Below are 17,387 nucleotides of genomic sequence, written 5' to 3'. Positions count from 1 at the left end.
TTGAAATTGTTTACATTCATTTTAGCAATAAATACATAATAAGTTGGAAGTAAAAAATAGTTTACAAAACTAAAACAATTAAACTTTACAAAGATTAGTCATTTTGATATACATAAGGATGTTAGAATATCTTGCGAGTTTACGCGAATTGCTTGACTACCCTCCTTTTTCTTCAAATAAACAAAACCTCGGGATGTCCAACAATAGCTGTAGTTATTGGTTTTTGCAAAATCTCGGGCTAAATAAAAAAGGTGTCTTGTTTTTGCGGTAAGAGATTCTGACATATAGACCTGTTTAGACGGTCCTTCAATTTCCAGATTTGTAGAGTTGAAGAAATTTGGTTTATTTATCTGATTATATTTTTTTAATGACTGTAAAAAATTTTCCTTAGTTATAACTGAATTAAATTCAACTATCAGAGATTTCATGCCTTGAGAATTTGCTTTAGTACGGAATACATCAAAGATATCCGAAGTAGCGACAGGAACACTTAGGAATTTGCCCGTGTTGATTACTATTTTAAAAAGGTCTTCTTTGGATTCCGGTATACGTGAAGGTATGTTTCTCAATTCTAGGCTAGCTCTTTTTTGATGCCTTTCAAAGTTTTCGATTTTATCTACGAGCATATTCGTGTTATTAAGAAGTGCTTTCTTTTCGCTTATTAAGGTATTAAATTGTTCTTTTAAATCATCGTATTGTTTTGAAATGAATTCCGTTGTCTTACAGAAATTTGATAGTGATTTATTCATTTCTTCAAATCTGTTAAGCAAGGAGGCATATTTCTTTTCTTGTTCATCTTTAAATTCCGTAAACACCTTTTTAAAATATTCCTTTAAATCACTCAATTCTTCACCGTGCTCCAGTTTGCGTTTACGTCTTTGGCTTATATTTATAGTTTGTCTTCCATAAGACGGAGTATTTGAGTCCGATTCGGTATCACATTTTGATTTAGATGAGCCAGTCGGTGGTGTTCTTTTAAGGGGCATTATGAGTCCCAAAAAATAAATAAAAAGAAAATAATAAAAATAAAATATAAAAAATTCAATATATTCTGTTGGGACTAGAACTCGCTTTCCTCAAGACGTTGTCTCGTCCGTACTGCGGTCCAACTAGCTAAGACGACATTAATGGACGTTGTGAATTTTTTGTACAGTTTTTAGCGTTTTAATCTCTTTTACTGATGTTCTCCTAGTACATTTATTTGTAATTTTACTTCAACGCTTGCTCTTTTACTCACAGATTGTTTCACTCGCACATCCACAGCGACGCTAAATAACTTCGTACGGTTTATGCTCGCCTGGTACTGCTGACTTTAGTTTCGATTTAATTTAATTAATTATTCGCAAATAAAAATATTTTTAGAGAAACGAACACAAACACGTCCACTCTGACTGAGATCCGAGGGGGAAGAGGAAATGAACCTATTTTAATTTGTTATTCAAGGGTTGTCAAAATTATTATTTTAAAAAGAATTCCAATTTATTTCTGGCAGCCCTACATTCGTCCTGCAAGACGGATGGTGTCTTGCAATCGTAAATTCGTAATAGTCCCGATGTGTGTCAATTGGTTATTTACCGAGATCAACCACCTGACGAGGTTGCATACAAATAGAAGAAGAAGCAGCTAAGTGATTTTTTAGAGCTAGTACAGAGGTTCTTGCCTGTTCTTCTCTATAGAAACTTTGCGTGATTTCTATGAAAGGTGAGTGGTGACGATGTAAGGGCTATCTAAATGATGTCGAGTTGCTATTATTGTAACTCAAACTTTGATTTATTAAACAAGTCACTAGACTTTAGAGACGCTTTTATCACGCCAAAAAAAAATACTTAGAAATAAATTAGCATTGGTCCCTAAAGGAGTTTGTACGGGGACTTAATCCCCATGTAGTTTATGGACCAGTAAACATTTAATTATATATGTATTTTAAAGATTTAAAAACGAAGAAGCACATTTCAATCAATATTCAGAGTTTGAGTTTGAGTAGTAGTTCAACTGATCATTTTGTCTACATTAAATTGGTAAAAGGGCGTACGTTTTGCAACGGGTCAATGGTCGGATGCACTTCCTTATTAAGTTGTATCAAGCCCATCCCTACTGAACTGACCTTACGCGTTGTTTAACTTTTATGCGCTTGAGTTGAGGGCTCTATGGACTTTCTTTTGTTTACATTTGAAATTATGAAATGAAAAAAAAAATAATGAAATGTTCTGGATAAGGAAAACTCAAACATACAGTTAATCGGACACACTATATAATATAGCCGTTTGTTTTACATTATATTATAGCCTAGGTAAAGTTTCAATTTGTAATTTTTCAGAGTACTTAAGCATAAATAATTAGTACTTACTTGGACCTATCATCTTCAGAGAGCGCGTTATCATCAGCTGTATTGTCTCCATCACTGAAACCGGATGCTGTGCTCTGGTGGTGCTCTGGAATCTGCAATAAGTATGTAATATAATGTCAATATATAAAAAATAAAAATAAAATTATATTTATTTGCCAAAAGAAGGTTATTAAAGTATATACAGATTATGACAGCGGACCCCGCACTAGGCAAAGCCTGTCTCGCGGGGCCATGAAACGATTATACAATAAAAATGGAGGTTCACATAGGGTCCAACACGTATAGTACAATGCAACTTTGAACATCAGTACGGTATGGGCACTTAAAGTAATACATAGTAATAATAATAAAAGTTATATGCTTATTTATACAATTGTACAGTTAAAGTATTCTTAGGATCTGTTCTGTCTGCTTATAGTCTTTGGACACTAGAATGCTTATCAATTTAGATTTAATATTGAGTAATGTGTATTGCCGGAAGTTAACAAGTTTACTGAATTTGTTATACAAGAATGGGAACATAAAATTTTGAAAACGTTTGGAAAAGAAACATTTGGTCAATGGGGTTGGAGCTCTTAATAGCCGTTTCGAGTTATTTGTGTAAAAATTAGATTTTAAGAGTTTTTTGTGCATTGAGGTGATTGCATGTAAAATATAAAGTCCTCTAACATTTAAGACATTAGCATCCCTGTAGAGAGACACTGTAGGATAGAATGGGGGCTTTCGCAGCATCACTTTTAAAATGGAACGGTGAGCTCTCTCTAGTTTGATAATAACCGAGGCTGAGGCAGCTCCCCATACAGAAATGCAGTAGGTTATTAATGATTGGCATAATACCTTATATATGGTCATAAGTTGGTGCTTATCAACTTTGGTTCTGAGATTTTTCATTACATATATCAGGCGTCTTGTTCGAGTTGACATAGCGTTAATATGCTCATTAAAGGTGAGTTTTTCGTCCAGTATAACACCAAGGTATTTTATAGAATCTGACCTGGTAATTTGATCACAATTACAGCTGCTGCCAATGCTATCATGGTGAGTAGATTTACCGCACATGTGAATGAAAAACTTTGGGAGAGATTTAGGAGCTGTTGCCCTGGTTTTATGAAAGCATAGAAATTTCGTCTTGGTAGCATTGAGGGAGAGGAGATTATTATTAAGCCACAACATAATTTGGGACATACCTTTTTGGCTTTTATGAAAAACTTCAGCCCAGCTCGGGCCATGAAATAAAATCGCAGTATCATCTGCATAACATATAATATTTGCATCGGTAGGAGGGAGAGAAATGAGATCGTTTAAATATATTAGAAAGAGGATCGGTCCGAGAATGCTTCCTTGGGGAACACCAAACGTGACGCGATCTGGCGAACTAACGTACGAGTTAATTCTCACACGCTGCGTTCTTCCCTGAAGGTAGCTTCTGAACCAATCCAGTGCACATCCTCTTATACCGACACCTTCTAATTTCCTAATCAAGATTGGAACTGAGACGGTGTCGAAGGCCTTACTCAGATCAAGAAATACTCCGACACATACCTGCCCGCTGTCTAGGGAAGAGCTTATTGTGTTCACTAACTCAGAGACGGCATTTTCAGTAGACTTTCCTTTCCGGAAGCCATACTGATGCCCAGCTAGGAGGTTATGTGATTCCAGAAAAGAGACCAATCTTTTGTTTACGCATCTTTCCAAAATTTTGGAAAAACTGGGAAGTAGAGAGATTGGTCTAAAATTACTGGGTTCAGAAGCGGGACCAGATTTATGTATCGGGGTAATAATTGAAGATTTCCATACCTCCGGGAAAACACCTGATGACATGCTGAGATTAATGATTGATGTCAAGGGAAACAATATGCAGCTCGCTATCTTTTGTATAAAATCATTATTTATATTGTCGTATCCTGGTGCGCTATTTCTACAAAGACCATTAATGATGTCCAGGACTTCTTTTTCGTCCGTAGGATTCAAAAAGAACGAGTCAACCGGAGAATTCGATGGAATGAAGTTTGAAGCAAGAGATTCCTCTGTGGTATTCAATTGATTTAACTTTGACGTAGCAAGATTTTGACCGATATTTGAGAAATAATTGTTGCAAATGTTTACCGATTCAAGAGGATCGGTCTTGATATTTAAAAGGCCAGAGGAACAAGTTTTTGAGCTATTTAAATGTGCTATGCGTTTTATGGCTTCCCAGTAAGGTCGGGGGTTATTTTTATTTTCAGAAAGTGTTTTGCTGTCGAATTCATCTTTGAGACGTCGCAAGAGAGAGATGTAAAAGTTTCTGTAGCGTGAGAAAATTCGCTTTTTTATCGGGTTTTCAGGGTCCTTTCGCAATTCGGAATGTAATTTGTCTTTGTGCCTACCACATCGGATTAAACCTGGAGTCATCCAAGGCTTTAGAGTGTTTTTAGAACGGCTGATTATGTTCATACTAGAGTGTTTTCCTATGATGTCGGTAATATTCGTCATGAAAGTTTCGGCTGCAACTGATGCTGAATTGCAATTAAGGACCTGACTCCAATCTACCAGAAGAAGATCCTGCTTCACGGCGTCTATATTTATTTTTTTATGAATGCGTTTCGAGTTCGAGATTTTATGTTTACTGTTACTAATCCCCAGCATAACAAGATCGTGGTCGGTAACATCTGATTTACAAACTATTGGAATTTTATCGAGTTGAGTTTTAGTGAATATATGGTCGAGACATGTTTTATTGTGAGTAGGGACGTTGATATCACTTTCATAACCTAGTTCAGCCATGATACAAAGATATTCGGAAGAAGTATCTTGTGTTTGTGATGTGGGGAGTATATCTATATTTATGTCTCCGGTGAAGATGTGACAAGGAAAGTTTTTTTGATAACGTAAGGTTTGAGATAAAGATTGAAGGAAAAGGTTTGGATTTAAAGAGGGTGATCTGTAAACCGCAAGGATTGAAAAGAAATCAGCTATTTCAATGTATAGGTTTACACAATCGGTAATTTCGAGTTCCTTTGCTATTGCTGTTAAATTATTTTTTACGTAGATCACTATTCCGCTAGCTCTATTACTATGCTTTGACGTGTGGAACGAGTTGTAGTTATACATTTGGTTGATGATAGAATGAGGAGTCAGCCAGCACTCGGTTAGAATTATAACGTCAAATTCAATTTTGGTACGAGCCATAGTTATTAAAAAGCTGTCAAAATTCTTATTAAGACTTCTTATGTTGGTTGCAATAACATTGAGGTCAGAATGAGAAAGAATATCTGTGCAGAATTCTGGTGAATCTTTAATTTGACATATTTTATTATTGGAACTATCTATGTCCTGTATAACTCGTAAGTCAATCATTATTATGTTTTTTATAGTTAGATGAATTTGAAAAGAGAATAAAGTTCCAGCAAACCATAGAGAGACAATAAATTACTAAGAATGAGATAGTTCCAAAGTGTGATGCAAACAGAGACAGATTCAAGACCAATAACCATTTAAAACCCATAAACACCACGAAACAATTAAAACTAATACAGGGCTTGACAAGCAACAGTGTACAAATAACAACAACAAATATAGCATATTCACATAACCAAGGAAGTGTAAATAAAGTGTAAAATTTTAAGCTTAGAACAGATTCAATAATCAACCAACAAAAGATTAGTACAGTAAACAAGCTCCGATTTATATCTTCATCGGCATTATAAAAATTGAGACAAAAGTATCTATACAATAAAAAACAATAAAAATTTAGATCTAGTAAAACTGTAAATAATAAATTTTTACTTTTAATTATCTTATTATTCAAATTTATATTTTTAGTCTGACTTGGGAGGGCAGATCCGATGGAGGTCATCATAGGATTGAATTGGAATTGCAGGGCTCCCAGTATATTTACGAAAATAAATAGTTCCGTTTTTGATCCAGCAATATTTGAATGAGTGGGTAATGGCTGATTTACGCGCTTCACGAAACAACAGTCTTCTATCCCTTGTGAGCCTTTCGTTAATGTATACCCTTCTTTCTTGGCCTTGACCAATTATATCCTTGCTCACGAGATTTCTCCTTGATTTACCGGATTTTAAAAACTCGTCACGCTTTAATTTTCTTGTAAAGTGGATCGTAAGCGGTCGAGGAGCAGTAAGATCCTGGATATTACTATCGGTCTTCTCTAGCCGTCTGCGTGTTCCGGATCTAGAAACATTGTCAAGGTCCGCCTCTGACATGTTTAGACCAATTTTATTAGCTAAGGTAAGAGCAATATGCACGGGATTTTCGTTAGGCATTTCTTCAATTCCAATCACTTCTATAGATTTTGTAAGCATGGATTGTGATTTATTATCGAGTTGTTGTTTTAGTTGGGATATAGTTATTTGGAGATCTTCGTTTTCACGATACTTTTCTTCAATAAGTTTAATTTTCACGTCTTGGCTCTCAATTTTTGCAGAAATTCCTTCTAGTTGGGCCTGGTAATTGTTCAGTGTTGTAACAACCCTTTCCAAGTCAACTTTAAAACTAGACATGGACTGACGGAGCAGTCTCATTTCTTCGGCAAGAGTTTGCATGTCATGAGACCCAGCTGGTTGAACGGCAGCCATAGAACCAGACTGCGGGCTACTAAATTTGCTGATTTTCTTACGTTTGGTTATATTGTCCTCCACTGCAGAAGTGCGCACCGGAGTTGTTGAGTTATCCCCGCCTTTTTTAAATGTAGCTTGACAATTAGGACATATAAAACGCGTCTTTTGTTCTGTTGTCAAAGCCGTTGGGCTGACGCAGAGGAGATGAAATAATTTATCACAATTCTCTGAGGCGCAGGTTAAATAGTTTTTATCTCTGATTGCGAGGAGGCAGGCTGAGCAGTTTTTTTGAGAAGACATTATTCAGTTTTATTAATTATACACTATTTGATCACGTATAAATGGATGGTTAATTTATTAATCGGTTATTATATAGTCTAGTTATTTTATAAAAATCACTTATTAATTTGTTTTGCACGTATAGTACAGTCAGTATGCCGCACAGTGTGTAAGCACAGTCACGCGGTGAGGTCATGCGCACAAGCGGAGCGGTGAGTCATAAGCGGAGCGACTCAGCGAGTGATCGGCTTAGCAACGCGTTTAAATAATAACGTTTAATTGCACTTATCTGATATTACTTTAGTTATACTGCACTGATTTTGAGGATTGTTGTAGCACTTTCACGGTTGTGATGAGTGATAACTGAGACTATGTGGGATAATTATAAACTTGCGAGTAAAAAGTAAGTTACGTGAAAAAAAAAAAAAAAAAAAAAGACTGTACGCGACGTGTGGACCGTAAGGCGCGACGGCGTTAACTGTATGTTTGTCTCTTAATAAGAAACTAACAAAAACTTTTCGTAGCTACTTCGTATGTAACGTAAACTACATTTATGTAAAAGGCTATAAAGGGGCTTCAGAAAGTTAATACCTATGTATTTTACACAGTCCATATTATATTTTGAGTTTGACTTTAATATATATAAAAATGTTCTATTACTTTAATGATAAAATTAGGTCTGCTATGTGTGCATGTTTATTTTTTTTTTTCTGCGAATAGTGGTTTTCCTTTTTACGTTTAAAATATTAACGATAGGTAGGTAGGTACCTATAAGTTATAGGATGTGCCTATGTTCTGTAAGAAATATGATTTTGTTGAACGTACTAGTCTTACAGAGATCATAATGAAATACTTCTTGTGGTAACATATATTTATACAAGTGGCTATTGCGTAATTAAAGTAAGATGGTCTGTGGTAAAAGCTTCCACTAACAAAACAAATCTAGGTATTTCATATTTCTCTAAAAATTAAAATCCCGAATTCAACTGCAAGATGTATTAAGGGAAGGGACTGGCTCTCTTAACACAGGCTATGCCTAGCAAGAGAACCAGAGCCTCATATTCAATTTTGTATAATCTAAAGGTGAAATAAATATTTATTTTATTTTATTTATTTTTTATAATGTAATTTTCAATACATAATCAGGCAAATTATAGTAACCCTAATTAAAATTTCACACCCAATACTAAACATTTAAATACCATATTCTTTTTATTATTAATAAACTAACCAATCAATAAAATACCCTAACCACATTGACATAACACTTATTTTTGCACCAACCAAAAATACCTTAGTCAGCGGTATACTCTCCCAGTTCCTGTGATACCTGACCGAAGGCATCTTGATAACTGCAATTGCATCTAGGTGCAAATTAACCCATTAATTAATTATGAGAACAGCTATTAGTGTCTGTCGTGTGTCTAGTGTAATTTATTTATCAACCCACTTCAAAAAAAGAGGTCACGTCGACTGTATTTTTTGGGTTTCTTCTGAACTTTCAACTGGGTGAATCGATTTTGATCATTCATATAGATGATGAATGAATATAGAATAGCGATAAAGCTGAACAAATTTAACAAGTTTTATAAAATTAAAAGCGTTTAAAAGTAGGAAAAGAATGGTAATTATATTTACCCTGCAGAGACAATTAATTCGGAATGTCGCTTCTATAGGGAAGAATCAATATTGAAACTTGATAATTAAATGATATTAGAAACAATTTAACACGTTCACTGCGGTATGTCCAGTATCGGGCCATCAGCGACTACACCACAGTGCGGCGCCCAAAATCGCAGTTTTCACCGTGGTGCGGCGAGGTTTTTTATATGTTAATCAATGACTAGAAAAGAGACAAATATATTTTTGTGATCACAGTTTGAAGTAGGACTCAATTTCGTTTAAAAATCGTATGGCAAAATATTGGACCAACGCATAGAAAAGAAACCGTTTCTTTTGTGTGCGGCATGTCAAATATTTTGCCATGGACAAGCACCTCATGCCGCACTGTACTGCGAGCGCGCCGCGTGTCAGTCTCGCATAGTGATGCACCAGGACCGAATCACTTTTCTTTTGAGTTTTTTTAAATGACAATGATACCTTAAAGGCTTTAGTTTTTTTACTTTCTTTTATTTCGTAGCATAAATGCAAAAATGTGATGACTGTTGTGAAAATAATATAAAACATTAAAACAAATGTTACTGAACAAATTAAAACAAAAGTTACTGAACAATTTCCTGATAGTACTCTATCAAGTACCTTGTTTTATATGTGTTTTTTTTTGTATCGACGATCTCGTTATCTGTTAACAAACAGACTGAAATATACAAAATTGATTTATATCGATATCGATGTTTTATTTTACAGTGTTTCCCATCGCGCTATTACTGTAAACATGCCGTATCAACGCAGTGCGGGATGGCAAATAATTTTTCACAAAATCAGGGGTTTACATTTTCCCTCATATCTTTTAAACTATTCGGTCAAACTAAAAGTTATTCATGCGGTATATACTAGACTATATATACTATTATCTGAAAAAAATTTTTTTGAAATATCTTGAAATTTCATGAAATTATTAACCTTCAAAGTCAGAAGGTGCGATGTGATAAAAATGGCTCATGACGCACAGTGGTGAACTTGCCGATGTGAAGTATGGAAGACATGCCGCAACAACGGTAAGTTTGGCATTTTAGGTGCCGCAGTGAACGTGTTAATTGAAGGTTTATTTCCGTCTTCTGAATCTTAAACTATATGAATATGACTTTATACAGGGTGTCCCACTGTTGGTATACTAAGCTCAAAGAAGGTTATAGTTTTGCATACGCTGAGTACGTAAAAAATAATTAAAAAATTCCAGACGCATTTTTTTTTTTCAAATAGATGAATTCTTAAAACTCTATGTGTACACCCATAGCAAGCGAGCCGCCCAACTTTGCCACCGCACGTGAGCTATCGTTTAAGATTATGTTTTCATAGATAAAATGCTCATATTAGAGAAGCGGTATATGCCGGCTGCGCGAAGCTAGAGAAGAAAACATGGATTTTCAGGAAAAATTTAGCAAAAAATTTTGGACGTAATTTTTTTTAAAAGTATTTTTTACGTGATCAGTGTATGCAAAACTACAAGTTCCTTCGCGCTTAGTATACCAATAGTGGGACACCCTGTATATATTTATGTAAAAACTACAAATCCTTTTTGCTCATGTGATAATTATGTACTAATCTTTACATAAAAAAATCGTCCATAATAATTGTGAAATTTGAACGAAAATGCTGTCGCGCCTTATATCTGTTACATACCTTGGTTCATAATTTCTTTTAAATTAATAGGCAAAAAAAAACATTATGTACGCTACCGGCCTACGAATAATTAATAATACCTAATATATATTTTGTAGATCATTCAATTTTATACATAGAAAGGCCATACTAGTGCCATCTAGTGACCTATATAGGAACCAACTATTTTTCAATGATCTTAACTAAATTTCGCTAGATAGCGCTAGTGACATAAAACTATTCGAAGGACCAAAAAAACATTTTTGGGTAATAAATAGGTATGTTTAATACCTACTAGGTACATACCTAAGATTAAAATAATATAGAGTCGGAATACAATAGCAATCCTCATGACTTCCACATTTATATAATTACAAATCTTACATAATCATAAAACACAATACCTGAGTAATTTACTGATAAAATCTTAAGTTTTAGCGGAAGCTAAATATTAACTATTTTAATGTTAAAATAATATAACAACATGCAATCCTTAATCCTATCCTATTCATAATTCAACTAATAGCGTGCATGTATGTTTGAGACTTTTTCGATGCAATGAAATTTGTACAGAAGATAGATTATAGTCTGGATTAGTTCATACCTAGGCTTATTATCCGAATATTTACCTCGCGAGTAAATACCACGGAGCTTTATTTTAACAAACAAAATTAAAGGTCAAATCACGAGAAGCAAAATGGTATCAGTATACCATTTTGCTTACAAACAATACAACAAAATATAATAGGTAGAAAATAACCTACATTTGAAGAAGTACTGACATCAAATAACTATTCAACAACAACTATATTATATACCTACTTAGCGATTCTTAGATTCCACATTTTCTTTTAGTATCTATCTTTTAGGTACTATTACTTCCTAGATAGAGCCCCCCTTTTAATCGTAAAATAATTAGCTCAATATGTAGATAATATTTTATACTAAAAACTTAACAAACAACTAACCTTAGAATCCAGATAATTATTGATGCTGCCGGAACTATCGGAACTTCGTACACTATCACTATTGCTAATATTTCCACTGCTTTTGCTAACATCGGAATCTGATTCGATCCACAACGGGGATCTATACTTGAACGTATGCGCAAACGCATTAGATCGAGACGTTTTTGAGTTTTCCATCTTCATTTTTCACCCGAATTTGTTACTTAAATTTGGAAATTTGGTAGAACAACAATACGTATTTTTAACTTCAATGGGCAGTTTAAAAAAATAAAGTTTAGTGGGTTATTATTGATTTAATACAGAATATGTAAATGTACGTTTGTGTTATATAAAGAGATTTAAATATGAACGCATGGATAAGATCACGGGCAGGAGTAATTGTGTAGAAGTCTGGGGAGCAAAACCGTGGCCTTGTTGTAATCAAGGGATTTATTTTATAGTGTCATATTGTGTTGGCTTATCTATTGAAAGGATAGGATTATCCTGTTTTAAACCGCAGTATTAAAGCTAATTGTAAACTGTTGATATTCTCGTTTTTACATGTATGTTTTGCAAAGTGCTAAATTAAGTTGGCAATCGATTAGAACTAGATTTATATGTATCTGGTCACTACTCACTTGTAAGATCTAAATATTTACGTAGCTAAAATATATGTTATATATTATATGTTACATTTAAAAAATATTGTTTTATCCTTTCTTTCTTTACATTAACATACATTCATCATGATTAAAAAAAAATCTGGGAAGCATTTCCAACCTAACATTTATCGTGCAGGACAATTTTGTGTATCACATCCTGCTCCATCCTACATACTACTTACTAAAACATCTAGAAAATATAAAAATAAAACTATTACTCCCAATAAATAATAAATATATAAGACAAATCAACCACAGATTGAGCGCCCCGTCGCCGGACGTCTAGCAATTTGGTTAATACCTACTCTCTGGTTCAGTGTCAGCTCACCTTGCTGCAGAGCTACTTGTAAATGTACAAGTTTGGAGGTTTCGGTATATCTACAGAGATATAATTATTTCCGCTATTGGTACAATTTCGTTACTTTAGAGTTTGGGCAGCAGGTATTCAATATCAAATTAAAACATCAAGCGCTAAAGATATATTCGTAATTTGGTTACTTTGCTTTACTTAATATTGTTTGAGATCATGGTGATGAGAGCATAATTTCGAAAAAACCTTACTCTTTTAGAAGCAACGCTTCCTCTTTGTTATAAATCAGTCTATGATAAACTAATGAATTTTCTTTCGCTGCATAATATCTCAATATACATGCAAAAATTAAGAATATCATTCTGAAAATATGCAAATTTGTGATAACAATTTTTCCTTATCTATGTTGATCATAGGATTAAGGTCAATGAACAAAGATATTTGCTCTTGATAATACGTCTTTTAAACAAGAATTAAGTTAAGAATACCAATTAGATACCTTCCGCTTTGAGATATTAGATTTTGTGTTTCATGATTGTTCATTAATATCAAGTAGGTACTTTTGGCACCTATGTAATGCCTTTCTATTAAAAATGTTAAAATCATACGATTTATTTTCTGAACTTAAAAATACGACGATTTGGACGGTGGACGATGAATTATTTAACCATTAGGTACATCTTCACTGAGCAATAAAGGATATTTCTTCTGACCAAGGTCAGTTAGTTCCAAATAATACAAAATTGGTACCAATTGAACATTTAAAAATTACCTACGTACAATTTTGATAGTACGCTGTCAAGCCTGATAGCGATATAAAATTTGGCATTTTTTATTTATTTTCCTTATACGTACAAATGATAATACTGATAATAGTATTAAATGTGTTTACTTCAAAAGAAAAGTAAATGAAGAAAATTACTTTAATTGAATTTATAAATAAATTAATAGTATACACAGGTCACAAATAATAATGCAGTTATTTCGTGTTCTCTACATGTTTCCTTTACTATCAATTGTATTATTATCAGTTATTACTACTTACTACTGTTTAATATCAAGATAGTGTTAACATGTGATAAAATCTTTAAGTTGCGTCTTTATTTCCGGGCTTATACCAGTCATAAGACTAGTTTCTTGTTTTATAAAATACGTGCCGCGCGGTTTCACCCGCATTACTCCGCTCCTGTTGGTCGTAGTATGATGATATAATATAGCCTATATTACTCGTGGATAACGTAGCTTTCGAATGGTGAAAGGATTTTTAAAATCGGTCCAGTAGTTTATGAGCCTATTCATTACAATCAAACAAAGTTTTCCTCTTTATAATATTAGTGTAGAAAACAGAAAATAATTACGGACACTGGATAGTCGGATGTGCGGAATTCTTACAAATGTATACTGTGATCGCCATAAATAGTATCTACAAAAATTTCAGTTACAGAAAAATAATCTCTATAAAGAACTTACATTATTTCCTGTATCGTTTCGAACTGTAATTATTTCCCCATAATCCTTCAAGTGCACGGGAGCGGATACAGAATTCCTTCTCATTGAATTTCTATACACCACGGGACTGTTTTTTTCTGAATTCGTATCTTCAATATGACTAGATTCATCTTGATTCTCTAACTTCACCTCTGGTGTTGATGAACGAAAGTCAATATTACTAGGTGTGTCAGTATTAAGTGCTGGACTACCAACTCGAAATTGAACTTTCGGTGACGTCGGTTCATCATCAATAAATTGTATATCATTGGGAGTTCGGTTCGCCTCGTGTATCAGCCGCCTAGTTTCCATCGGCATTTCAACATAGTCATGGGGGTAGGAAGGTATGTTTAACCTCAAATCTGGCTTCTTCCTTACCCTCATTTTTGCACCGTCACCTGACTTATATGCAACTATTTAATTTACGATAACTTTATCTCCTATCAAGAACACCTTTTTGCTATTGTATCCGTCACTATCTTGATAAATTACCCAAAAAATTCCAAAGAACCACACCAAATCACTGATCACCTTACTGCTATATTTGATCACATAATTTTAATGTTTATTGTGAGATAAGTGAACAAATGTTAATGTTTCAAATGATAAGAGAACTAAAGTTTTTGCTGTTCTCCAATGATTACTAAGTGGTACTGAATTGAATTTCTTTTCGTATTTATCAAATGTTATCAGTGTTGATAAATGTTATACGGGCCGAAATATAAAGATTTTATTAATGTAGGTAAATTTATCTTTAAGGGCTTAGCACTCACTGACTTTATGATTATAGCCTTGTTTAAACAACTATTAAGTGTTTATCTTGATGTATTATTGTTTACCTTAATAAAGGAATAAGGATCGACGAGAAATTCTGTCATTATTTAAATATTGACAGAGATAAAGAAAGTAAAAGAGGTCAGTGTCTGCAGTGGTCTTAAATGGCTTTGCGGGGGTAATAAAAACGTTAAGACACACTGTAGTACTATTATCTACTATGTCATACTGATAAATGAGTGTGAGTAAATATTACCTGCTCTAAATTTTAATAAAGAATGCAATTGCATTTAAGGAATGCAATAGAAGGTATACAAAATATAATTCGTCTATTTAAAGAATGCAATAGAAGGTATACAAAATATAATTCGTCTAATTAGACGAATTATATTTTGTATACCTTCTATCGATGAAATTCAAACGCTGAATTGAAAAACAAGATTAAACACTGCTGATTTCCAAATGTGATTGGAAATATAAAGTATATCAATCTTTTGTGTTTTTATTATGGTTCTATTGAACGTACTCGGTACATCAAAATACAAACGGCGATGAAAATAATAAACTTAGAATAACATCATAAAAGTACTCACGTTTCCTTGCGTGTTGCTCAAATACTCCTGTCTCAGTAGCTCCATATTAGCCAATGATGGCATCGATATGGAATTCCTTCGCAAATTAGGTCTTCTATGTTCCACATCACTTTCAGATGTTATCAGATCTTCAGATTCTCTCGCACCAAATGCTTTGGAAGTACTAGGTGATTCAGATAGGTCAGTTGATAGAGTACTAGGGCTCGTAGGACTTGTAGGACTTGTTACTTTAGAAGATCTAGATGAATCTGGATCTAAAGTTATATACAGCGTTCCTTCAGGCGTATCTACTACTATTGTATCGCTGTTTGGTGAACGGACTGCTCCAAGGTCCGATGCATGTATTTTACCATCTCTATCTGGATTGCCTTTTTCGACATCTCTAACTCGTTTTGGTCGTAAAGGCTCATCTGCTTTAACACTTTCTAATTCTACAGCTTCATCAGCAAATGGTATTTTAGAACTCGATCTTAATTCAGGTGAATTAAGACCTTTTGCCACTGCTTCATACGGTTCTATATCGTTTTCGCGGTTCGCCATGATGGTCGATTAATTCATGGTAACCTGAAAAAAGAAAAATACTATTTAAGCTGCTGTTGATCAAAATTATGGCTAATGATATAAATGTTTATTATATAAATACATGCCTGTTTGCTTATCTAATAATTTAATAAGTTAAAAGGCTTATATCAAAACCGGAGTTTTAATTTTTTTACTAATTCCCCGATAATGACCTCTTTAAATATGTTTTTCTCAGCAAGATAATACCGAAACTGCTTAAAAGCTAGCATGACGTAAGGTTAACAATCCAATATTATTTTAAATGTCATCATTTTGTTATTTTAACAAATACCAAATTTGCTGTCTCACTCTATCTAGTATGGTATATGTTATTAGGTGTTATTAGTAATGTATAAGTAACTTCCATTTTAGTCAATTTGTTCTAAGCAAATTCGAATGTTTGATCTTTCATAATATGATTTAACATTTTATTATAAATCAATATTAGGATACTGTTGAAGTTAAGTTTTTGGACATTGTGTATGTGGCTGTTATGTAGGTATAACAATTACTAGCTTGCCGTCCGCGCCTTCACCCACATAGTCAGAATTCCAATTAGGTTGAGATGCTTTACGGCGGTACATATAAGCAATAGCCTATGGTACCTACTCAACAGCCTCCTAATGGATTATAAATATACATAATATTAATTATTACTATATTTAAAAGCAGCTTTGAAATATATATTAATATCTAAAACAAAATTTTATATTTTTAAAACTGCATTGTAGAGATTTAACTTACCTATTATAAGCTCTTTACGATTCAATTTACGCGTTGAACTTTTTTACGTATACGGGCTTGTGAACTAAATTTAGTAAAGTTATGCAATTGCTTGGTACACAAACACAACTAATAAACATACTGAAATAAATATAATATTTTGTAAATAGGTAATTAAAAAATATAACACATGTGACAATGACCATTGAAAATATAAACAAACACAATATAGCATTCAGCATCATGAATTAATTATTGATAGTCTGGTGTTTTTCAAATACACAGTTTCCTAATAATAGGTATCTAATAAGGGATCCTAGCCCCTAGGCTTAAAAAAAAATCAGAACGTCACACAGCCTAGAAAATCATTCTTATAAAAATTAGGGACACTTTAATATTATATATATGTACCTTTGTCGTAGATATAATTTAAACTTTACACTTTAACAAAAAACTTCAGTCCGAAAATGTATTTTCACCGTTCGCGACAAACGACACACTGAGTACACACGGACAAGGCCGCGGTATACAGTAGTGTTTGTCTTCAGATTATCGTCTCGATGTAATCTCTTCGCACGGCTAACGTCATTGTAGATCAAGGATTTAGTTTTAAAATTTAAATAATTTGGTGCCCGAAGTTTACTGAAAATTTTGTTCGTAATTTTGGTCAAAGAAAAACTTTTTCCTCTATTTTTTTTTATTTATCTAATAATCGTGCATAATTTTATTATAAAGGTTTACATGAGCTTTAATTTGTACAACTAATAAACAAATAAATTATATTAGAATTACTAGCAACTAGTTATTATTCTGTGGCATTAGTAAGTGACTTTTGATAGTTAACAATTAAAACATAACTAAG

General features: G+C 33.4%; 1 protein-coding gene across 1 annotated transcript in view; it reads right to left on the bottom strand.

The window, feature by feature from the left end:
• LOC149899915 (alpha-galactosidase MYORG) overlaps positions 1-15,781 on the bottom strand; it is a 40,302-nt gene extending 24,521 nt beyond the window's left edge. The window contains exons 1-2 of the mRNA XM_090113251.1: positions 15,242-15,781; positions 2,348-2,439 (exon numbers count right to left, since the gene is read on the bottom strand). Of these exons, the coding sequence (XP_089969377.1) occupies positions 2,348-2,439; positions 15,242-15,781 (632 nt within the window). The remainder of the gene's footprint in view (positions 1-2,347; positions 2,440-15,241) is intronic.
• Positions 15,782-17,387: the final 1,606 nt, after the last annotated feature.

This window comes from Colias eurytheme, chromosome 19, assembly GCF_061535395.1.
Source record: "Colias eurytheme isolate Ceu_HAF_F1 chromosome 19, ilColEury1 Martin Lab GWU primary, whole genome shotgun sequence".
NCBI lineage: Eukaryota > Metazoa > Arthropoda > Insecta > Lepidoptera > Pieridae > Colias > Colias eurytheme.
Note: the sequence above shows the minus strand (reverse complement) of the source record. Positions and strands in the feature narration are given on the sequence as shown.